Source organism: Scyliorhinus canicula, chromosome 6 (genome assembly GCF_902713615.1).
Source record: "Scyliorhinus canicula chromosome 6, sScyCan1.1, whole genome shotgun sequence".
NCBI classification, from domain to species: domain Eukaryota; kingdom Metazoa; phylum Chordata; class Chondrichthyes; order Carcharhiniformes; family Scyliorhinidae; genus Scyliorhinus; species Scyliorhinus canicula.
Genome location: NC_052151.1, coordinates 184321473 through 184346720, shown reverse-complemented (window position 1 = coordinate 184346720; position 25248 = coordinate 184321473). Strand labels below are relative to the sequence as shown.

General features: G+C 46.6%; 1 protein-coding gene and 1 pseudogene across 3 annotated transcripts in view; both read right to left on the bottom strand.

Annotated features, from left to right (window-relative positions):
• shprh (SNF2 histone linker PHD RING helicase) overlaps positions 1–25248 on the bottom strand; it is a 137870-nt gene that overhangs the window by 31454 nt on the left and 81168 nt on the right. For all 3 annotated transcript variants that reach the window (XM_038800625.1, XM_038800626.1, XM_038800627.1), the window contains 5 exons: positions 21830–21937; positions 15084–15226; positions 11524–11697; positions 7705–7767; positions 3263–3488 (listed from right to left, as the gene is read on the bottom strand). In XM_038800625.1, coding sequence (XP_038656553.1) covers positions 3263–3488; positions 7705–7767; positions 11524–11697; positions 15084–15226; positions 21830–21937 — 714 coding nt within the window. The remainder of the gene's footprint in view (positions 1–3262; positions 3489–7704; positions 7768–11523; positions 11698–15083; positions 15227–21829; positions 21938–25248) is intronic.
• LOC119967737 lies at positions 8198–8517 on the bottom strand (annotated as a pseudogene).

Sequence of the window (25248 nt, the reverse complement as noted above, 5' to 3'; positions counted from 1 at the left end):
AGGGACTCAAAGCCCCCGACGCCAGAGGCCTGGCTAACTGACATGGCTAGCTTTCTGTGTCTGGAGAAAATCAAGTTCGCCATGAGAGGGTCAACATCAGGGTTCGTCCGGAGGTGGCAGCACTTCGTCGATTTCTTTGCGGAAAATTAACCTTCAGCAGAAGATTACTTTAGATTAGTTTAGAATAGAGGTTTAGTAAAGGTGAGCCCTGAAAGGGAGGAATATGGCTTTTGCACTATGTTTATAAATTCATGTACATTGTTTACTTTATTGTTGTTGTAAAACTATAAATACCTCAATAAACTGTTTATTAAAAAAACCTTGAAATTTTGTTGCGCAGTTCCTTAAACTGGTCACCGGGAATTCAACTTTCTTGTTTAAAGTTATCATTCTCTATGGGGATTATAACAACTTGTTCCAGTAATATAAACCCCTGTTTCTTTAATCACTCCACATTCTCTCATCCCAGTATCCCTTTAGTTTATCTCCTCTGCACCCTCCCCATGGCCTTGGCAACTGTTCTAAATAAGGCTCACAAAACTAGACAATATTCTAATGGAGTCCTAACCAATAATTTGTATTATTTTACTTTTGTTGTCTATTCCACATGATTTTTAAAAATAACGCTCAATTCATCTTGTCTTCCACCTTTAAATATTTTTGGGCAGGATTTTCTGGCCCTATCCACAATTGGGATCGCCTGGTCTAGCTCAAAGTCAGTGGACTTTTGGCTGAGCCGCCAAATCTCCTGCCGTGGGTCCGGAAAATCCCAGCCAAAGTCATTGCTTTGAAGTTGATGGTAGCTGCATAACAGCGAAAGTTCACATGGTTAATTGTGAAGAGAATTGTAAATAACTGTAAGGGAACAGATTAATTAGTAATAAAGGGCTATGGAGATGAAAAACGTCCTTTGGACATCCCAAAGCACTTTACAATTAAGTATTTTCAAAAATCATTTATTTATTGGTTGGGTTCGTCATTAGTTGTTTATTGGTAGCTGCTTACTGCTCATTCGTTGGTTACTTTCCTATTTGTTCCTTTAACTATAATATTGATGTCTCACAGCGCTGAGGTCCCAGGTTCGATCCCGGCTCTGGGTCACTATCAGTGTGGAGTTTGCACATTCTCCCCGTGTTTGCGTGGGTTTCGCCCCCACAACCCAATGATGTGCAGGTTAGGTGGATTGACCACACCAAATTGTCCCTTAATTGGAAAAAATGAATTGGGTACCCTAAATTAATTTTTAAAAACTATAATATTGATAATGCGATACTAGAAACAAAGATGCATTATTGATAATCTGATCTGCACCTTGCAATTCCAACACTCTTGAGGTATGACAAACTGGTGCTAACAAAGCTTTGCAATACATTTTAAGAGTCTTCTGTTCAACATTTGTCAGTCACACCGTACTTCTGGCTCATTTGCAAGCACACCCGCCTCCAAGACAGAGGGTTCTGGGTTCCGGACAAATGCGAGCTGCTGTATTTTGGAAGATCAAATTCAGATGTGAATTATACAGTAAATGGCAGAACCCTTGAGAGCATTGATGTACAGAGGGATCTGCGCATTCAGACCCATAGTTCCTTAAAAGTGGCAATGCAGGTGGATAAGGTGTTAAGAAGGCATACGGCATGCTTGCCTTTATCAGCTGGAGCATTGAGTATAAGAGTTGGCAGGTCATGTTAGAGTTGTATAAAACTCTAGTTCGGCCACATTTAAAATATTGCGTGCAGTTCTGGTCACCACACTGCCAGAACGACGCGAGTGCTTTGCAGAGAGTGCAAAGAAGTTTTACCAGGATATTGACTGGTCGAGAGGGTGTTAGCTATGAGGGGAGGTTGAATAAATTCGGATTGTTTTGGTTGGCAGAACGGAGGCTGAGAGGGGACCTGATTGAGGTCTACAAAATTACGAGAGGTATAGACAGGGTGAATAGTCAGGAGCTTTTTCCCAGGGTGGAAGACTCAATTACAGAGGGCACAGGTTCAAGGTGAGAGGGGGAAAGTTTAGGGAGATGTGTTGGGAAAGTTTATCACGCAGAGGGTGGTGGGTGCCTGGAACGCGTTGCCAGTAGAAATGGTGGAGGCAGGCACAATAGCAATGTTTAAGATGTACCTTGATAGACACATGAATGGGCAGGGAATAGAGGGATACGGATCGTTTGGGCAATAAGTAGTAGGTGTAAATAAGGAATCTGAATCAGCGCAGGCTTGGTGGGCCGAAGGGCCTGTGCTGCAATGTTTTTGTTCAACCTCCGTAAGCGCTCTGCACAACTATCTTTGTGTCACCTGCAAATTTAGCTACCTTCACTTCACTCTCTTCAACTAAGATTGATAAAAATTGCGAAATATTGAGGCCCCAACACAGACCCCTGCAGGATTTGGGGCAGCACGGTAGCATTGTGGCTAGCACAATCGCTTCACAGCTCCAGGGTCCCAGGTTAGATTCCGGCTTGGGTCACTGTCTGTGCGGAGTCTGCACATCCTCCCCGTGTGTGCGAGGGTTTCCTCCGGGTGCTCCGGTTTCCTCCCACACTCCAAAGATGTGCAGGTTAGGTGGACTGGCCATGATAAATTGCCCTTAGTGTACAAAATTGCCCTTAGTCTTGGGTGGGGTTACTGGGTTATGGGGATAGGGTGTTGTTGACCTTGGGTAGGGTGCTCTTTCCAAGAGCCGGTGCAGACTCGATGGGCTGAATGGCCTCCTTCTGCACTGTAAATTCTATGATTCTATGATTCTGTTCGTCAGAAAAGGACTCATTTATGCACCTGTGTTTTCTGCCAGCCAGCCAGCCAACCTTCTATCTATCCATGTTAATATGTTACCTCTTACAACATGAGCTTCTTTCTTCCACAATAACCTTTGATGTGGCACCTTATCAAATGTCCTGGAAGTCAAAGTACATTACATCTACTGACTCCCCTTACCCGCAGAGCATGCTACTCCATCAAAGAACTCCAATAAATTGGTTAAAATGACTTCCCTTTCACAAAACCATGGTGACTCTTCCCGATTATCTCAAATTCTAAGTGCCCCCACTATAACTTTCTTCAATGTTTGATTCTTGCACCTTCCCCATGACAGATGTCAAGCTTTAATTTTTGCTTTCTGCCCTTCCCTTCTTGGAGTTACATTTTTCAGATTTAGCCTCAATAACTGTATAACAAAACTATTTTTTGAGCAAATGTGATCATTTATAATCAGTTTTCTTGAAGATATGGCAGATCAATTCTATTGTGTCTGAGGATTTCCAATGTACCTTGTATTCTTTTTTCCAAGACTCAAACAGTTCCATGAAGATGTTCCCTTCTTCTATTAGCAAGGTATCCATTCGGTGTGCTTTCCCAAAGGCTAAGATGGCTTTTAACACACGTTCTGTCTCACTCGCAGCCCACAGTCCACGACTAGTGGTGGGCAAGCGTTCATCAACCATGCCCTCATCCTCTTCAATCATCTCTTCGAAGATTACTTTCTGACCTTTAACACTGGACAACAAAGGCAAACTTCAGTTTCCCCCAATATAAAATACACATCATCCCTGTAGGGTTTCGGTTTATCTTACCATGAAATCCATCTCCGGTCCCCATTGGGACATACACCACTTGCATATAAAGAACAAAGAACAATACAGCACAGGAACAGGCCGTTCGGCCCACCAACCTACGCCGGTCATACTAACCTTGGCCAAAACCCTTAGCACTTCCTTGTGTCACATCCCTCTATACCCATCCTATCCATGTATTTGTCAAGATGCCTTTTGAACGCTGTTAATGTATCTGCTTCCACAATCCCCCTGGCAACCCGTTCCAGGCACTTACCACCCTCTGTGTAAAAAAACCTGCCTCGCATACTCTTCTAAACTTTGACCCACGGATCTTAAACCTATGCCCCCTGGTGACTGACCCCTCCACCCTGGGAAAGAGTGCCTGCCCATCCACTCTAGCCATGCGCCTCACATAATCTTGTACACCTCTATCAGATCACCCCTTAAGCTCCATCATTCTAATGAAAACAGTCTGAGTCTATTCAGCCTCTCCGTATAGCTAACACCCTCCAGACCAGGCAATATACTGGTAAACCTCCTCTGCACCCTCTCCAAAGCCTCCACATCCTTCTGGTAGTGCGGCGACCAGAATTGTGCACAATATTCCAAGCGTGGCCGTACCAACGCATGACTTGCCAGTTTTTATACTCGATGCCCTGTCCAATGAAGGCAAGCATTTTGTATGTTTTCTTGACTAACTGGTCCACTTGTGTTGCCATTTTCAAAGATCTGTGGACCTGATCGCCCAGATTTCTCTGACTTTCCATATTCCTAAGGGTTTTGCCATTTATGGTCTATTTCTCCACTATGTTAGGCCTACCAAAATGCATTACCTCACGCTTGTCCGGATTAAACTCCATTTGTCATTTCTCTACCCAAGTCTCTAACCTATCTATGTTCTGCTGAATCCTCTGACAATCCTCAACACTATTTGCCACTCCACCAACCTGGTGTCATCCGCGAACTTACTAATCAGACCATCGACATTTTCCTCCAAATTGTTTATCTGTGTCCAGAGAAGTTATGCACAAGAGTTGGAGAGACAAGCTTAGAAAGGCCAAGTGTGCACAGGGATACGCTGTAGTTCAAACAATCACTGCAGTATGCTGATAACGCCCCCATTGCATGTGCAAACATTGCCCCTGTATTTATTAGGGCTTTGCCTTCATAGTTACCTGGAGTCAAGTGGAAACAAACACCGTGTGCAGTGGCAGTTCTCTCAACCAAATGGTTCTTTGATCAATTGTGGAAATTCCTATATCCGAACTGCTCCAGTATTGGTTTACCATGTCTGCTTCAGAGGGCACATCTAAATAAAATTTTCCATTTCCAGACATATAATTTTGAAGACATCTGAATCTCCAAGAGACTGTGCTGACTTCCTCAAGGGGCTATTCACAATATGGTCATTGTCAAATGCGATGTCTGAGTTTGCATGCTGCCTGGGGGTAAAATAGGTACCGGGAGATCCTCAATTGGCAGCACAGTGCACAATAAAACATGTGAGGCTCCCAACTGCCTGATCACAGTAGAGACTTGCACCAAATAAAAATGCATATATATGTAAAATCTCTAATAAGGTACGTCATCCTCAGACACTTTCTAGAAGCATAATAAAAGAATATTTGACAGTGAGCCACTTTCAGAGAAATTAGTCCAAATAAATGACAAAACGTTTTGTCAAAGATGTAGGTTTTCAGCAGTGTCGAAAAAGCGAGGAAAAATAGAGAGGTGGGCAAGTTTACAGAGGGAATTCTACAGCTTAAGGACCAGGCGTGGTTATCAAGGGTGGAATGAAGCAAGAGGCCAGAGGTGCCATAGGCTAGAAGAATACAGAGATCTCAGAGAATTGGTAGAGTTAGAAGAAGTGACATAGATAGGGAGAAAGGATGAGCAAGACCCTGAAGGCATTTAAACGTGAGGATGAGATTTTTTCAAATCAAGGCATTGTTGAATCAGGAATTACTGTACTCTAGTGAACACAGAGGAGATAGATGAATAATGTTAGAATTCTGGTACACAGGTGATGAAGGAGAGGACATTGGAGCCTCTTCTCTAAATTTACAAGCTTTTATTAATAGAGACAGACATGACAAGTTGTGCAACTCAAACTCTCAATTCCTCTTTCAATTTGTTCCAAAATAAGAACACAGTCCCCAATTAATGCACCCCAACTGAATACAATTAACACCCAATTAATATACAATTAACAGAGAGTGTGTACATTTCATACTGGGATGCCTTTTGACTAAGATGAGCGCGAGGTCAGGTGTAATGCCTGGATCTGGTATGTCTCTCTTGTGGGGACCATGAATTGGATTCAATCTGAATTGGTTTTTGGAGCAGGCAAGGAGCTGGATTAGGGGTTTGCCCCTGTGCACACTCTGAGCCCGGGCTTTGTAACTCTGAAAAAGTAATTTTTAAAAAGTAAACAGAAATCATACAGGGAGAGAATATGTACTTTATTTTTCAACTTTTGCCCATTTATGCAAGACACTGGAAGAAACAAGGTGTCAAATTTACAATAAAACATGCTGTTTATAAAGCTGTGGTAATAACTACTCTCCTATATATACCTGTGAAAGATGGTCGACCTACTCCAGACATATTAAGCACTTGAGCAGGTTCCACATGAAATCTGTTCAGAACATCATGGGCTTCAAATGGGAGACAAAAACGGGATTTTCCAACCCCCGCCCCGCCGCCGGCTGCCTTATTCTCCGGCGCCTTTTTTCGGACAGGGGCGGGATTCCCGCCACGAAGGTTGGGGGCTGTTGGCAGCAGCCCCCCCCCCCCCCGCCGATTCTCCAGGCCCTGATGGGCCGAGCGGCCATCCATTTTTGGGCAGTCCTGCCGGCGTGGGTTACGTATGGTCCCACACAGCGGGACCTGGCAGTGTCGGTGGGGGTGAACCGCCCACAGAGGGGGACCCCCACGGTGGCCTGGCCCGTGATCGGGGCCGATCTGCGGGCGGGCTTGTTCCGTGGGGGCACTTTTTCCTTCTGCGCCGGCCCCAGTAGTGCTCAGCCATGGCCGGCACGTATAAGCCGGCCGGTCTGCACATGCGCGCAATCACGCCGGCGGTTCTGAGCATTCGCGAGATCACGATGGTCATTCGTGATTCACATGCACGAACTCGCGCCTTCCACTTGGCGCCGGCTGGAGTGGCACCAACCCCTCCAGCGTCCACCTAGTCCCCGAGACAGGTGAGAATTCCTCATCTTGGGGGCCCGTTGACGCCAGAGTCATTGGTGCCAGTTTTCCTGCCGGCGTGGGAATTTCGTCCCCAGAAGGGAGAATCCCAGCCAAAGTGCCCAATACTGGGGTACTTCAAAGAGCAGAAATGGCTGGTATTGAAGGATTCATTATCAGAGCTCAGCTAAGATGGACATGTAGTACCTATGGCTGGGGAATAAACTTCCTAAGGCGGTGATATATTCACAACTTAAACTTGGACGCTGCCTGGAAGGTAGGCTGAAGTTAAGGTTCAAGGAACCCCTGGAACACAAACCTCAGGAAATGTGGCATGTCCACCACAGACTGAGAGAAAAATGAACAAGAAAGAATTACCTGGGGAGTGATTCCATGTCGCGGCATTTTTTTTTCTTCGAACAGCAAAGAAAGCAAGCAGCAAAGGACAAAAGGTAAGCTTGAAAGACTTCGGCTGTACTGGCAAAAATCAGACAATGCAGCCTTGCCATGCACCCGGTCTGCAGTCAGGCTCCACTGCCACATTAGAACATACAATAGATGATGCATGCAAGAAATAGCCATCTTCAATAACAAAAGGAAATTAACAATGACAAATATACAATTAAGAAATAGGGCTGGGTGCAATTTAGGTTATGGCTAAGAACGTTCTGTCAGGTAGAAAGTGGGATTGGCGAGGAGAGCATTGAAAAATCTAATATGCAAGAGGTTTGAGCAGCTGATGGGTATGAGTGATATTGCAGAGGTGGAAAATAAATGGTCTTGGCGAAAGAGAAGATATGGGTCAGATGCTGAGCTCAAGATCGCAAACAATCTGCTTTAGTCTATTGTTCTGTACCAGGAGCAGTGTTTGTCACACTGTGTCAGAGAACAGGGCTTGCTGTGTTGTACCCTGGAGGAGGAGAAAACGCACAAAGAATATTATTTCTTCCAGTTTAAGTACTTACCTGTGTGAGAACAGCTTGGATTCATATTCTGTAAATAATTCGTCTGCCTTACAGAATTGACAACTGTAAAACAAAGGAAAAGAAGAGGTTTGATTCATGCTCGATGAGGGAAAAGGGTTCCTTCCGAACACCTATAACAGCTAAAACAGAAAATATCTATCTGTCTGAGAAAAGCAAAAATACATAGAGACAATTGACCAATTATGCATCTTCAGCAAAAGCCATTCAGGTATTTGATCGATGTTGGATTATTCAGTTAGTCCATTCAATTACAGAAGACCATTCATATACCTCAGAAATGGTTAATTCCTGTGCCTGAGAAATGGCTACTGATGTACCCTTTTGTTGTTGAGTTATTCCGTTATTTCAACAGATATTGGGGAAATAGCCCAATCATGTAGTTGGGGGATTAATTCTTTCAAGTCCGAGACAACAACCCATTTGTGTACTTTTTTCTTTAAACATTGAAATAACTTTAAATGTAGTTTGTACAGGTTAATCTTTCTTCGCAGCTGTCTTTCTGATTGCTGCCAGCACATTGCTGAGTTCTTCCCTCTGCCTCTTTGCACGGATGTGAGTGCCAACTCGCTTTTTGATGAATTTGAGTGCATGCTTGTCTTTAGAGACCTTCAGCAATTCCTTCTGCACACCTTTCATGGGGAGCGAAACCACAGACCTCACGGATCTGATCTCTGACAAACTTGGCATACTTGGTTAGGCCCCTCTTCTACGGCACTATCTTGGGGCAGTCTCATTCTTGGTTACGGGGTCACCTTTGCGCAGGCCAACTGCCATCAGATACCCGAGCGCCATTTCCACTTCTTTGTTGTGGCGCCAGGAACGGAAAGCAACCCGTTTGTGAACTTCATCAAATCATTTGGTCAGGGGTCAAGTGAGATGGCCCATACAATTGGGAAATGACGCTTAAAAGTATAAACACTAATATCAGTTTCAAATGTTCCCGTACCAGCCTCCCCGGACAGGCGCCGGAATGTGGCGACTAGGGGCTTTTCACAGTAACTTCATTGAAGCCTACTCGTGACAATAAGCGATTTTCAAATTCCTTGGTGTGCACATCACCAAAAATCTGTCCTGGTCCACTCACGTCGACGCTATCACCAAGAAAGCACAACAGCACCTATACTTCCTCAGGAAACTAAGGAAATTCGGCATGTCCACATTAACCCTTACCAACTTTTACAGATGCACCATAGAAAACATCCTATCGGGCTGCATCACAGCCTGGTATGGCAATTGCTCGGCCCAGGACCGCAAGGAACTTCAGAGAGTCGTGAATACCGCCCAGTCCATCACACGAACCTGCCTCCCATCCATTGACTCCATCTACACCTCCCGCTGCCGGGGGAAAGCGGGCAGCATAATCAAAGACCCCTCCCACCCGGCTTACTCACTCTTCCAACTTCTTCCATCGGGCAGGAGATACAGAAGTCTGAGAACAAGCACAAACAGACTCAAAAACAGCTTCTTCCCCACTGTCACCAGACTCCTAAATGACCCTCTTATTGACTGACCTCATTAACACTACACCCTGTATGCTTCAACCGATCCCAATGCTTATATAGTTACATTATATATCTTGTGTTGCCCTATTATGTATTCTCATGTATTTTATTGAATTTTGTTTAATTCCCTTTTCTTCCATGTACTGAATGATCTGTTGAGCTGCTTGCAGAAAAATACTTTTCATTGTACCTCGGTACACGTGACAATAAACAAATCCAATCCAATCCAATCCAATCGTATATTCATACCCTTATCACAGACAACCAGCCCAGAGGAAGAGAAAATAATAAATAAAAATAATAAAAGAATGGAGGAATGGCTGCTGTGGTTGCTGCCCTGGCCACATGTCTCCCATTTCTAATGGCATAATACCAATTTTCTTAATGTATGTGAAATCATGTTCCGACAGCCATAAAAGGTTGTTTCATCACATGTATTGTTAGGATCCCAAATGAGAACCCAACTATTTTCAATCTGTAAAACTGCAAGGAAATGTTATTTCCCCAAAGAACACTGGCCAGTAGGTGTATTTAATGTTAAAACAAACTTTAATTTAATCACAGAATTAGCCACATTAGCAACAAAGAAATAGCTTTATAGTTAACAGTGTCAAAAGTTCTTAAGTAGAAGAAACAACCTTACTTACTCCCTAAATATGTCACTACATTCCAATTAAGCACACCAATATATATTAAATACCACTCATGAATAATGTTAACAACCAGGTTTCTACTTGATTTTCTCTGTGCAGGATCTTTGAAGAGAACACCTTTCAGGACCAAACTGAAACACCTCTGTTCAGATTAGAGTTCTCGGACCTACTGACTCTTCACACAGATCTGGCTCCTCCCATTAGCTACATCATCTGTACCCAAAGCATGAGGTAGCCTTTGTCTCTTCTTACAAGATGTCCCTCGACTTGTATAGCCAGGACCAAACACAATACCCCTCATAAATTATCTACACCCCAGGGGTCCTTCAAACCCATACAATATTCCATTAGCTAGCTATCTGTAAACAAGTAAATGGTTCTCAAGATCTATTAGCAGAACACTTCATCTGCAAATCAATGATTACCTCACTTTCACAACACCTTAATCACCACTCTAGCAGTCATACTATCTATATGCATGTTAACCAAGGTTTTAATAACATTACTGCAAAAAGATTACGAACTATAATTATTTCTTACATTCATCGCAGCCTCCACAGAAACTGCTGACAATGATATTTTTCCCAATAGCTGTTTGAATGTTGCAAACCAACACTGGCAATTCCAAAATAAAAACAGTAAATACTGGAAACAGTCGGCAGCATCTGTGGACAGAGAAACAGAGTTAACGTTTCAAGTCGATGTCCTGACAGGATAGTCATTAACCTGAAACATTAACTCTGTTTCTCACAGGGCAGCATGGTGGCACAGTGGTTAGCATTGCTGTCTACGGCACTGAGGACCCGGGTTTGAATCCCGGTCCTGGGTCACTGTCCATGTGGAGTTTGCACATTCCCCCGTGTCTGCGTGGGTTTCACTCCCACAACCCAAAGATGTGCAGGATAGGTAGATTGGCCACGCTAAATTGGCCTTTAATTGGTAAAAATAAATGGGCACTCTAATTTTTTTTTTTTTTAAACTCTGTTTCTCACTCTACAGATGCTGACAGATCTGCTGAGTGTTCACAGCATTTTCTTGGGGTGGTCTCAAGTAGTTATATCAAAAAATAGCAGGGGAGGTCTTGCCTGTGTCCGGGCCAACATTTCTCCCACAATATAATTGAAGCTGATTATATGGTCATTATCTCTTTGTGTTTGTGGGAATTGTTGTGCGAAGTTTGGCTGCCAGGTTTCCTGCATTAAAACTGTGACTACATTTCAAGGAGCACTTAATTGACTGTAATGTGCTGATTTAGCTCAGTGGGCTCGACAGCTGGTTTACAATGCAGAACAAGGCCAGCAGCGCGGGTTCAATTCCCGTACCAACTAAGAATTTTGAATTCTCCCTCTGTAAACCCGAACAGCCACTGGAATGTTGCGATTAGGGGATTTTCACAGTAACTTCATTGCAGTGTTAATGTAAGCCTATTTGTGACAATAAAAAAAATATTATTATATTATTTTGGGATATCGTGAGGATGTGAAAGACCTATATAAATGGAAGGTTTTTTTAAAAAATCGAAGCATCGTAAAAACGATTCTTCCCAAAAATTCTTAGTTTACAAAAATATGGAAATACAGAATGCAACCACAAGCAGCTATTGAAGAATACAAAACAATTATATCACTGGCCAATATACCCACTTGTTCAGGGGAAATCGGACCGGGCGAAGATGACACACTGTGGCGAGCCGAATTTCTTCTTGTGATGGAGGGGTCTCCAGATTCTTGACCGAGTCCTGTACGATCTTTTGGGCTTTCTTCAACTCGTCCATTTGTACGGACAGCAAAAACTGTAGGCCTTTGTAGTCCCGGAACCTGAGCGTACAAAGTTAACTGTGATCAACACAGATTGAGACAACATTTGCTACCATGTCTTTTAGTTGATGAATGGTTCATTGCATCAGAGCTTACTCAAAGTGGAGGCTTAATGTGCAGCAATCAGGGAAGTTTATTTAGTCAAGTTTCAGAGCAGCAGTCAGTGAGTGAGTGAGATTTAATCAGTGAATTTTAACCAGCTGTTAGCAAAACTGAATGAGTTACTGAAAAAAAAGAAAGATTATATATTTAGAGAAGCTTCATCCCAAAGTAAAAAAGTTTCAATATTTCAGTTATGTAGTAATTAGTGAAGTTTCATTGTTTTTTTAAAATAAATTTAGAGTACCCAATGATTTTTTTTTTCCCAATTAAGGGACAATTTAGCGTGGCCAATCTACCTAACCTGTACATCTTTGGGTTGTGGGGTGAGACCCACGCAAACACGGGGAGCATGTGCAAACTCCACACGGACAGTGACCCAGAGCCGGGATCAAACGCAGGTCCTCAACGCCATGAGGCAGCAGTGCATGAAGTTTCATTGTTCATTTGAACTTCCTGAATATGTATAAAGTTTTGCAATATTCTATTAGAAACGTTTCAGTGCATCACTTAGGTAAGGTTCAATGTACTGATCTGTAAATTTCCAGTCACTCAGTGAAATATTAATGGAGTTGCTCAGAACATTTTAGTGTCGTTTACTGGTCCAATGCCCTGTGACATATCAGTCCATGCGCTTAACAATTTACTGCATTAAAAAATTCCTCCTTCTCCCCTTGCTCAGTGAAAATGTTAAATTGATCATCCCTCCCCAATCAAAGGGAACCTACCGGAGACTGGCGGCTCAGCATCTATGCAGCAGCAGTTGTTCTCTCGGAGACCTGTGCCACAGATGAGTGCTCGAGTGGAGGGACCAGGAAGCAGAAGAAGGCGAGGGTGCAGAGATGTTCTTGGAACCCTCATCCTCCTCGCCCAGCTCCACAGGCCTAGGCTGACTTCAATGCAAGTTAGATGGGGCTGGCTACTGGGGCACAGCAGTCATCCCTTCTAGCCGCTGACATGCCAACAGCGCAAATATCCTGTTATGGGTACGCAGCTTCTCGCTTACTCCTTGGAGAACAACGCTCATTCTGTAAACGGCATACCCCAGGCTTCTGAATGAGCCCTGTACCCTCTGCAGGCCATCATGCTACTCTCGCATCCATTTTGTGTTATTCTCCAAGTGTCTTGATGTGAGATTGGCCATTCTTTAATGGTTGCAGTTCATGCGATCAAGTTCCTGGCACAATGTTGAGCTCATCACTATGCTGGCTCATGTGGATATAATTTGGATAAATGGGAGGTTTGATAGCAAAAAAAAAAAAGGACGGCAGATTATTAGCTGAATGTCTATAAATTGAGAGAGGGAAATATGCAACGTGAACTGTGTGTCCTCGTACACCAGCCGCTGAAGGTAAGCATGCAGGTGCAGCAGGCGGTGAAGAAGGCAAACTTGGCAGTGAAGAAGATATGTCACAGGGCATGGTTTGCCTTCACTGCGAGAGGATTCGAGTACAGGAGCAGGGATGTCCTACTGCAGTTATACAGGGTCTTGGTGAGACTACACCAGGAATGTTATTTGCAGCTTTGGTCTCCTTATCTGAGGAAGGAAGTTCTTGCTATAGAGGGAGTAAAGAGGATATTTACCAGACTAATTCCTGGGATGGGGGACTGACCTATGAGGAGAGATTCAGTCGGTTAGGATTATATTCAGTGGAATTCAGAAAAATGAGGGGGATCCCATAGAAACTTAGAAAATTCTAACGGGACTAGTCAGGGTAGATGCAGGAAAGATGTTCCCGATGGTTGGAGAGTCCAAAACTAGGGCTCGCGGTCTGAGGATACTGGGTAGACCAATCAGGACTGAGATGAGAAGAAATTTCATCTGTAAGGGCAGCACGGTGGCACAGTGGTTAGCGTTACTGCCTCAGGGCGCCGAGGTCCCAGGTTCGATCCCGGCTCTGGGTCACTGTCCATGTGGAGTTTGCACATTCTCCCCGTGTTTGCGTGAGTTTCACCCTCACAACCCAAAGATGTGCAGAGTAGGCGGATTGGCCACGCTAAATTGTCCTTTAATTATAAATTATATCCACATGAGCCAGCATTGTGATGAGCTCAACATTGTGTCAGGAACTTGATCGCATGAACTCCCTTAATTGGACAAATGAATTGGGTACTCTAAATTTTATTTTTAAAATTCCGTCTGTGGAATTCGCTACCACAGAAAATAGTTGAGGACAGTACATTGCATCTTTTCAAGAAGCAGTTAGATATAGCATTTGGAGCAAAAGGGACCAAAGGAAATAGGAGACGGTGGGATCAGGCTATTGAGTTGAATGAAATGAAAAATGAAATGAAAATCGCTTATTGTCACGAGTAGGCTTCAAATGAAGTTACTGTGAAAAGCCCCTAGTCGCCACATTCCGGCGCCTGTTCGGGGAGGCTGTTACGGGAATCGAACCGTGCTGCTGGCTTGCCTTGGTCTGCTTTCAAAGCCAGCGATTAGCCCTGTGAGCTAAACAGCCCCTGAAATAACAGCCCCTGAATGGCTGAATGATCAGCCATGATCATAATGAATGGCAGACCGGGCTCAAAGGGCCAAATGGCCTATTCCTGCTCTTATTTTCTATTTTGAAGTGCTTGAGCACACATTGCTTCAGGGAACTCTGTCAGATTTCTGCATGCCTGCTCCTGATGATCCAAGTACTCCGCCCAAGGAGAGTCCCGAGGCCCTCACTCAATGCCTACTGGATCATTATCATTACCCTCCCTCCTGATGGGGACCGTGTACGGACATCTCTGACTCAGTCACCTCCTCCTGCACTCTGGTGCAATGACCTTCACCATGTACAACTGACTCTCCATACATGCACCTTTTAAAATAAATCTTTCATAGGGCATTGCCCAGCATTTATTATCCATCCATTTTTTCCCTTGAACGTAATAGTTTGCTCGGCTGTTGATGTGTGTCTAGAGTCACGTATAGGTCAGACCGGGTAAGAATGGCAGGTTTCCTTCCCTAAAAGGCATTAGTGAACCAGATGGGTTTGTGCAACAGTCAGTGATAGTTTCATGGTCACTATCTTTATACTCCAGATTTATAAATTGAATTTAAATTCCACCAGCTGCTGTGGTGGGATTGGAACCCATGTCCCTGGAGGATTAGCCTGAGCCTCTGAAGTACTAGTTCAGTAACACTTCCACCACTCCACACTCTACTCCCAAGGTCAACACAGATTATTAATCTCTGTATTTTCCCGATTGAATGGCGGAACAGGCTCGAAGGGCCGAGTGGCCTACTCCTGCTCCTAATTCTGTTATTCTTATGGACAGGATGCAAACTGACTTACTTTTCAGCCATGGACAGTTTATTCGCTTGATGTTTATAGTTGGACGAGATTTCATTTTGCACCCTAGTCACCAGCTCTTCATCCAGGTCTGCCTGCAGTACACACTCAATGATTCCCAGCCACCAAGGAGTCCCAAAGTGCATCTGGTGACAGGACACAAAAACAAGAAGAGAAAGGCATTGCAGGTATGTCAAGGTAATGGTCAGCTGCCCCATCCTATTTACCAACTTCCAAAACCAGAAGTCAGTGCTAAGTCACAGAGGAAAATAGCAAAGGTGAGAAAATCTGTAGGGAGTTATTTCAATAACCAACTCTTTTTTGGAAAGTAACTATACATGAAATATTATAGATTCTCAGCATTAGCACTGCTGTACCAATCATTGACTACTTTAGCTTCCTGATGGTTAATTGGATGGGCCCGGTTCAGGGTGGTATTAAGGAAGGTAGAAGCGATGGGGGGGTGATGGATGGCAAATAGTAGAGGGGAATGGAGGCATAAGCCTCTGGCAAGAGTTGTGATGTGAAACATCTGGGGGTTAAACGGGCTGGTTAAGAGGTCTCGAGTTTGAGGAGTTTGAAAGTGGAGGTGATTTACCTGCATGAAATGCACCTCCAGGTGAAGGGTCAGGTTAGGTTGAGGAAGAGATGGATGGGACAAGTATTTCACTTGTGTTTGATTCAAAGTCGGGGGGGGGGGGGGGGTTTTGTTGGACAAAAGGACGGGAGTTGTGAGGCTCAAGGAAGTGCGGGACCTGGGGGGGGGGGATGTGTGATAGTGAGTGGAGTGCTGGAGGGGAAACCGTTGCTGCCAGTCAATGTATATGCGGATGATACAGGGTTCGGGAAGGGGTTAGCGGGAGCGATCCCGGGCTTGGATGTGCACCAGCTGATTATGGGTATTGGAGGAGCCGCTGGGGCTGAGGGAAGTGATGGATAGTATCAGGAGAATACGTATTTGTTGGGGATGTTTAATGAGGCATTGGAAATGGGGGAGTTGCCAGAGACGTTGACACAGGTGTCGATTACTCTAATCCCGAAAAAGGGGAAGGATCCATTGTGGGTGTGGGTTGCACAGGCCTATTTCATTGTTGAATACAAATGTGAAAATACTGGCTAAGTTGTTGGCGAGAGGATGGAGGGGTTTGCCCAGGGGTGGTCTCTGAGGATCAAACAGGTTTTGTAAAGGGCCGGCAACACTCCAGCAATATCAGGAGGCTGGTAAATGTGGTTTTGACTCCCTCAGGGGGTCAGGTGCTAGAGGTTATTGCTTCTATAGATGCGGAGAAAGCCTTCAATTGGGTGGAATGGAGGTATTTATTTGAAATTTTGGGTAGGTTTATGGCATGGGGGAAGAGTTTTGGACCGCAGAGGGAAACGAGACAGAGGTGTCCGCTATCACCATTGTTGTTCACGTTGGCGATTGAGCCCTTGGCGATGACCCTCCGGCGGTCTGTGGAGTGGCAGAGGTTTGTGAAAGGGAGCAAGGAGCACCAGGTGTCATTGTAGGTGGCCGGCCTATTGCTTGTGTCGGACCCGCTGGAGAGTATGTATAGGATCATGAGAATATTGGAGTATAGGTTAAATGTCAGGAAGAGTGAAGTATTTCCGGTGAATGTGATGGGACAGGGGGCTAACTTGAAGGTGTTGCCATTCAAGATAGCTAGGGAAAGGTTTAGGTATTTGGTGATTCAGGTAACGAGGGAATGGGCTATAATGCAAGGGGAAATTTGACAACACTGGTGAAGAGATTACAGGGGATTTTAAGAGATGGGATACATTACACCTGACACTGGCAGGAAGTGTGCAGGTTGTAAAGATGAATGCGCTGCCAAGATCCCGGTTTGTTTTCCAAACCCTCTTCCGGAAGTTGGAGACAGTGATCTTGGAGTATGGGTGGGGAAGGTGCCAAGGGTACAGAGGGCTCTGTTACAGAAGAAGAGAGGGTAAAAGGGCTCTGTTACAGAGGGAGAAACAGAAAGGGCAGTTGGCATTGCCAAACCCGCTGCACTATTATTGGGCAACGAACTTGGACAAGGTTAGGCGATGGTGGGGGAGCCAGGGCCGGAGAGGGTTAGGGACGTGTACTCAGAAGAGAAGCTTGCAGGTTTGAGTTAGCGAAGGTTAGTGAGTTTAGATATATGCAGGTGTGGGACTCGGCACAAAAAGATTAGAGGGTGTTTCCCAGGTTGCCAAAGTACACTTTATTGGGGCAACTCCTGCTCCCAGATGAGTTGAGGGAGAGTAGGATTGGAGATATATATGGATGTTTGGGGGAAGTGTGGTGGGGGTGGGGGCAAGCGCTGAGAACAAATGGGAGTTAGAGTTAGGGGGGGGGGGAAATGCTGGGAACTGTAGTGTGAGGCGATGCAGAAGGTGAATTCAACCTTCTCCTGTGCGAGGAGGAGCTTGATTCAGTTCAAGGTGGTGCAAAAGGTACATGTGAGTGGGTTCTTCCAAGGAGTGGCCGATAAGTGCGAGAAGTGTGGATGGGGGCAGGCGAATCATGCGTACATGTTCTGGGGTTGCGAGGTGCTGGGGGAAAAAAATTGTACAAACTGATGACTGCAATATTGTGGAGTCTGTGTTTTATATGTTTCTGTTTTATACATGTTTGGAAAAAGAGTAAATTTCTTTTTAAATGATCCCTTTACTGCAAGGAGTCCAGTTTTGGGAGTGCTGCAGGAGATACCCAATTCAGCGCAGCAAGCCCTGCAGAAGGGTTTATTTTAATTGCAGGGCTTCCAGCAGCGATATAACACTAGGGATACGCAGTCATTGCTACAGTCTGGTGCAATAGCATCTGCATCTCAGTATATCTCTACTTGGCTAAAACTCATGGACCCATGGCACCTAGAAAACTTTGCAATTTAAAAATGACTTTTGCTGTGCTTTTGTCCCTTTAACGGTTTGTGCTAAATTGGGTGTTTGCTGCAGCCCTCCCACCTCTGGTCTCCTTTACAGTACATGGCTTTAATAGAGACACACTGCAGTATACAACTCTTTCACTGGTCCCCACTACAGGGTCATTTACCTGGCTCTCCGATACAGGGCAGTTTGTTTACCTGGCTCTCCGATACAGGGCCGTTTGTTTACCTGGCTCTCCGATACAGGGCAGTTTGTTTACCTGGCTCCCCGATACAGGGCAGTTTGTTTACCTGGCTCTCCGATACAGGGCTGTTTGCTGACCTGGCTCTCCGATACAGGGCAGTTTGTTTACCTGGCTCTCCGATACAGGGCAGTTTGTTTACCTGGCTCTCCGATACAGGGCAGTTTGATTACCTGGCTCTCCGATACAGGGCCGTTTGTTTACCTGGCTCTCCGATACAGGGCCGTTTGTTTACCTGGCTCTCCGATACAGGGCAGTTTGATTACCTGGTTCTCCGATACAGGACAGTTTGATTACCTGGTTCTCCGATACAGGACAGTTTGATTACCTGGCTCTCCGATACAGGGCAGTTTGATTGCCCGGTTCTCCGATACAGGACAGTTTGATTACCTGGCTCTCCGATACAGGGCAGTTTGATTGCCTGGCTCTCCGATACAGGGCAGTTTGATTACCTGGTTCTCCGATACAGGGCCGTTTGTTTACCTGGCTCCCCGATACAGGGCAGTTTGATTACCTGGCTCTCCGATACAGGGCAGTTTGATTACCTGGCTCTCCGATACAGGGCAGTTTGATTACCTGGCTCTCCGATACAGGGCAGTTTGATTACCTGGCTCTCCGATACAGGGCAGTTTGATTACCTGGCTCTCCGATACAGGGCAGTTTGATTACCTGGCTCGCAGGCACAGGGCAGTTTGATTACCTGGCTCTCCGATACAGGGCAGTTTGTTTACCTGGCTCTCCGATACAGGGCAGTTTGTTTACCTGGCTCTCCGATACAGGGCTGTTTGATTACCTGGCTCTCCGATACAGGGCAGTTTGATTACCTGGCTCTCCGATACAGGGCCGTTTGATTGCCTGGCTCTCCGATACAGGGCAGTTTGCTTACCTGGCTCTCCGATACAGGGCAGTTTGATTACCTGGCTCTCCGATACAGGGCAGTTTGTTTACCTGGCTCTCCAATACAAGGCCGTTTGTTTACCTGGCTCTCCGATAGAGGGCAGTTTGTTTACCTGGCTCTCCGATACAGGGCCGTTTGTTTACCTGGCTCTCCGATACAGGGCAGTTTGATTACCTGGCTCTCCGATACAGGGCAGTTTGATTACCTGGCTCTCCGATACAGGGCAGTTTGCTGACCTGGCTCTCCGATACAGGGCAGTTTGTTTACCTGGCTCCCCGATACAGGGCCGTTTGATTACCTGGCTCTCCGATACAGGGCCGTTTGTTTACCTGGCTCTCCGATACAGGGCAGTTTGATTACCTGGCTCTCCGATACAGGGCCGTTTGTTTACCTGGCTCTCCGATACAGGGCAGTTTGATTACCTGGCTCTCCGATACAGGGCAATTTGATTACCTGGTTCTCCGATACAGGGCCGTTTGTTTACCTGGCTCTCCGATACAGGGCCGTTTGATTACCTGGTTCTCCGATACAGGGCAGTTTGATTACCTGGTTCTCCGATACAGGACAGTTTGCTTACCTGGCTCTCCGATACAGGGCAGTTTGATTACCTGGCTCTCCGATACAGGGCAGTTTGATTACCTGGCTCTCCGATACAGGGCAGTTTGTTTACCTGCCTCTCCGATACAGGGCAGTTTGTTTACCTGGCTCTCCGATACAGGGCCGTTTGTTTACCTGGCTCTCCGATACAGGGCCGTTTGTTTACCTGGCTCTCCAATAGAGGGCAGTTTGTTTACCTGGCTCTCCGATACAGGGCAGTTTGTTTACCTGGCTCTCCGATACAGGGCAGTTTGTTTACCTGGCTCTCCGATACAGGACCGTTTGATTACCTGGCTCTCCGATACAGGGCCGTTTGATTACCTGGCTCTCCGATACAGGGCCGTTTGATTACCTGGTTCTCCGATACAGGGCCGTTTGTTTACCTGGCTCTCCGATACAGGGCCGTTTGTTTACCTGGCTCTCCGATACAGGGCAGTTTGATTACCTGGTTCTCCGATACAGGACAGTTTGATTACCTGGTTCTCCGATACAGAACAGTTTGATTACCTGGCTCTCCGATACAGGGCAGTTTGATTACCTGGCTCTCCGATACAGGGCAGTTTGATTACCTGGTTCTCCGATACAGGGCCGTTTGTTTACCTGGCTCCCCGATACAGGGCAGTTTGTTTACCTGGCTCTCCGATACAGGGCCGTTTGATTACTTGGCTCTCTGATACAGGGCCGTTTGTTTACCTGGCTCTCCGATACAGGGCAGTTTGATTACCTGGCTCTCCGATACAGGGCAGTTTGATTACCTGGCTCTCCGATACAGGGCAGTTTGATTACCTGGCTCTCCGATACAGGGCAGTTTGATTACCTGGCTCTCCGATACAGGGCAGTTTGATTACCTGGCTCGCAGGCACAGGGCAGTTTGATTACCTGGTTCTCCGATACAGGGCAGTTTGATTACCTGGCTCTCCGATACAGGGCCGTTTGTTTACCTGGCTCTCCGATACAGGGCCGTTTGATTACCTGGCTCTCCGATACAGGGCAGTTTGATTACCTGGCTCTCCGATACAGGGCAGTTTGCTGACCTGGCTCTCCGATACAGGGCAGTTTGCTGACCTGGCTCTCCGATACAGGGCAGTTTGTTTACCTGGCTCTCCGATACAGGGCAGTTTGTTTACCTGGCTCCCCGATACAGGGCCGTTTGATTACCTGGCTCTCCGATACAGGGCCGTTTGTTTACCTGGCTCTCCGATACAGGGCAGTTTGATTACCTCGCTCTCCGATACAGGGCCATTTGTTTACCTGGCTCTCCGATACAGGGCAGTTTGATTACCTGGCTCTCCGATACAGGGCAGTTTGATTACCTGGCTCTCCGATACAGGGCAGTTTGATTACCTGGTTCTCCGATACAGGGTCGTTTGTTTACCTGGCTCTCCGATACAGGGCAGTTGGATTACCTGGCTCTCCGATACAGGGCAGTTTGATTACCTGGCTCTCCGATACAGGGCAGTTTGTTTACATGGCTCTCCGATACAGGGCCGTTTGTTTACCTGGCTCCCCGATACAGGGCCGTTTGATTACCTGGCTCTCCGATACAGGGCCGTTTGTTTACCTGGCTCTCCGATACAGGGCAGTTTGTTTACCTGGCTCTCCGATACAGGGCAGTTTGTTTACCTGGCTCTCCAATACAGGGCAGTTTGCTTACCTGGCTCTCCGATACAGGGCCGTTTGATTACCTGGCTCTCCGATACAGGGCTATTTGTTTACCTGGCTCTCCGACACAGGGCCGTTTGATTACCTGGTTCTCCGATACAGGGCAGTTTGTTTACCTGGCTCTCCAATACAGGGCCGTTTGCTTACCTGGTTCTCCGATACTGAGCCGTTTGATTACCTGGCTCTCCGATACAGGGCCGTTTGATTACCTGGCTCTCCGATACAGGGCCGTTTGATTACCTGGCTCTCCGATACAGGGCCGTTTGATTACCTGGCTCTCCGATACAGGACAGTTTGATTACCTGGCTATCCGATACAGGTCCGTTTGCTTACCTGGCTCTCCGATACTGGGCCGTTTGATTACCTGGCTCTCCGATACAGGGCAGTTTGATTACCTAGCTCTCTGATACAGGGCCGTTTGTTTACCCGGCGGTCCGATATAGGGCTATTTTTTACCCGGCTCTCTGATACACGGCCGTTTACCTTTCGTTGTAACTCACGGATGTTCTGCTGAACGGGCGGCAAAGCTTGGCATGCTGCAGAAACCTCCGAATCCGATTTGCTCATGTAGTGCTGTCTAAGTTGCTCAGCCTGTATATGACAAGGCAAGAGAAGGAATATTAAAGATCATAAATATAATAGAATTGAACAAATCATGCCAGCCCACAGTGGTCTTTATCTATGCCAGTGTCTGGTGACATCTTCATCAGGTGAAATTTGAACGTGTGGTGCGCTCAGTGAACCATGTCAATTCCCAAGGCTCAGCAGGGGAGGTGAATGTGACTGACCTTGACATCAAGACAGCAATTCACTGAGTGTGGCATCAAGGAGATCTGGGTAAACTGAAGTCAATGCAAAAATGGGAAGCAAGGGAGTACTCTCCACTGGTTGGAGTCACACCTAACACAAAGTAGGATGACTGGCTGTTCGAGGCCAATCATTTCAGTCCCAAGACAATGCCACAGGACTTCCTCAGGGTAGTGTCCGAGACCCAACCATCTTCAGCTGCTTCAATAATCGTCCTCCTCATCATAAGATCAGAAGTGGGGATGTTCATGGATGATTGCACAATGTTTAGTTCCATTTGCGACTCTTCAGACACTGAAGAAACTGTGTTCATACCCAGACCTGGACAACATTCAGGTACAGACTGATAAAGGGAAAATAATATTCGTGCAACACACATGCGAGGCAATCTCCAAAGAGAGAATCTGACCATTTCTCCTTGCCATTTAATGGTATTACTGTGGTGATCCACTGTGTTAACTGTGTGCACCTGTATTAGGGGATGTACAGTAGGACCTACACTACAGGTTCGCCGGTAGCCCCTGCCGGCTAGCTCCGCCCACAAGGAACCGTATAAATAGGCATGACTCCTCCTGATCAGCCATTCTGCCAGCTGCAGTAGGAGGCCATGCATCAGACTGTAATAAAGCCACAGTTGTACCAATCTGAGTCTTTCGTGCAATTAATAGTACGTCAATTACCATCACTGAATCCCCCACTTCCTGTGGTTACCATTAATCAGAAACTGAACTGGACAAGCCATATAAATACTGTGGCTAGAAGACAGGTCAGAGGCTGGGAATTCTGAGGCGAGCAACTTACCTGCAGACTCCATCACAAAGTACAAGTCAAGAATGTGATGGAATACTCTTTACTTGCCTGGACGAGGGCAGCTCCAACACTCGAGCAGCTCGACAGCATCAGGACAATGCAGCCCGCTTGAACGGCACCCCATCCACAACCTTAAATATTCACTCCCTCCACCACCGATGCACAGAAGCGTCAGTGTGCACCAGATGCAAGATGCATTGCAGAAACTCACAAAAGCTCCTTCAACAGCACCTTCCAAACCCATAACCTCTGCTACCTAGAAGAACAAGGGCTGCAGATACATGGGAACACCACCACCTGCGAATACACATCCAAGCCACTCACCATCCTGACTTGGAAATATATCGCTGTTCATTCAAGCTCCTGGAACACCACCGTAGGTGTACCGAAACCGCGGCGGTTCGAGAAGGAAGCTCAGCACCACCTTCCCAGGGAAATGAGGGATGGACAATAAAATCTGGTCCAGCCGCAAAACCTACACCCCAGCAAATCATTTTCTATAAAGTACAAATCAGTGAGTGGCTGAAATGCTGCGCAGCAAAGTAATGGTCAAAGTGGCAGCTCCGATTTGGCTGAACTGGGAAATTTGAAGACCAGTTGAGTACCATGTCTGAACTAACATTTCCAATTTGCTATCCATGTTGATCCAAATGTAATTGCTTCCAGATTAGTGCACAGAACTCTCCCAGAAAGCACAGCAAAGAAATCAACCAGCCCTCAGTGCAGGAGGGGATTGGCAATAATCAAAACTGGCCAGTAAACTGAAGTCACTGTTTTTCTTATTTAAAATATGCATTTGTCTTTTGATAGTTTGAGAGAGAACCAGCAACACTGGATTAATATAATGCTATTTACAATTAGACTAAAGATTTTGAAGAGAAAATCCTGCTTTATACATCAGCTAAGCATTGACCACTCTCTTGGGAGAAACACTCCTGTTCCTACTTTGACATAGTTATCAAAAAAAACTTGCATGCAACACTACTCCTAACGGTAACACTTAATACCGGGTTGCTGCTGGAACGACCCGATGGGGGCGGGGGGGAGAAGAGGAGGAGAGGCGCTATCGCCATGGGGAACGGGTCGAGCGGGGTGTGCTGGCCTGGGGCGAACATCTGCCAAGCTATGGCTAGTCGGCAGGGGAGGGGGGCGGGTTGCCCTCTGATCCGGCTGATTACCTGGAACGTGAGGGGGCTGAACGGGCCGGCTAAGAGAACCAGGGTGTTCTCCCATCTAAGGGGGTTGAAGGCGGATGTGGCTATGCTCCAGGAGACCCACCTGAAGGTGGCGGACCAGGTCCGTCTGAGGAAGGGGTGGGTGGGGCAGGTTTATCATTCAGGATTGGACGCGAAGAACCGGGGGGTGGCGATTCTAGTGGGCAAGAGGGTGGCGTTTGAGGCGGCTGAGGTGGTGTCGGACAAGGAGGGCAGATATATCATGGTGAGGGGTAGGCTGCAGGGAGAGAAGGTGGTGCTGGTGAACGTATATGCCCCGAATTGGGATGATGCTGGCTTCATGGGGCGATTGTTGGGCCGCATCCCGGACCTGGAGGCAGGGGGCCTGATCATGGGGGGAGATTTTAACACAGTGCTGGATCCCACACTGGACCGGTCCAGTTCAAGGACGGGTAGGAGACCGGCGGCGGCCAAAGTGCTGAGGGGATACATGGACCAGATGGGAGGGGTGGATCCCTGGAGGTTTGGGAGACCGAGAGCTCAGGAGTATTCCTTTTTCTCTCAGGTCCATAGGGTTTATTCCCGGATAGACTTTTTTGTCCTGAGCAGGGGATTGATCCCGAGGGTGCAGGATGCTGAGTATTCGGCCATAGCGTTTTCGGACCATGCTCCGCACTGGGTTGATCTGGAGATGGGGGAGGCACGGGACCAGCGCCCGCTCTGGCGCCTGGATGTGGGGATGCTGGCGGAGGAGTAGGTGTGTAAGAGGGTTCGGAGAAGCATTGAGGGGTATCTGGATACCAATGATACAGGTGGGGATGGTCTGGGACAGGATTTGTCAAGGGGCGGCAGCTCAACACGAATGTGCGGAGACTGCTCAATGTTATCATGATGCCGGCAGTGGAGGGGGAGGCGGAGATAGTGGTGGCGCTGGACGCAGAGAAAGCGTTTGATAGAGTTGAGTGGGGAGGTGCTGGAGAGGTTTGGATTTGGGGAGGGATTCATCAAATGGGTGAGGCTGCTTTACGCGGCGCCGATGGCGAGTGCAGTCACAAATGGAAGGAGATCGGAGTACTTTAGGCTCTATCGTGGGACCAGGCAGGGGTGTCG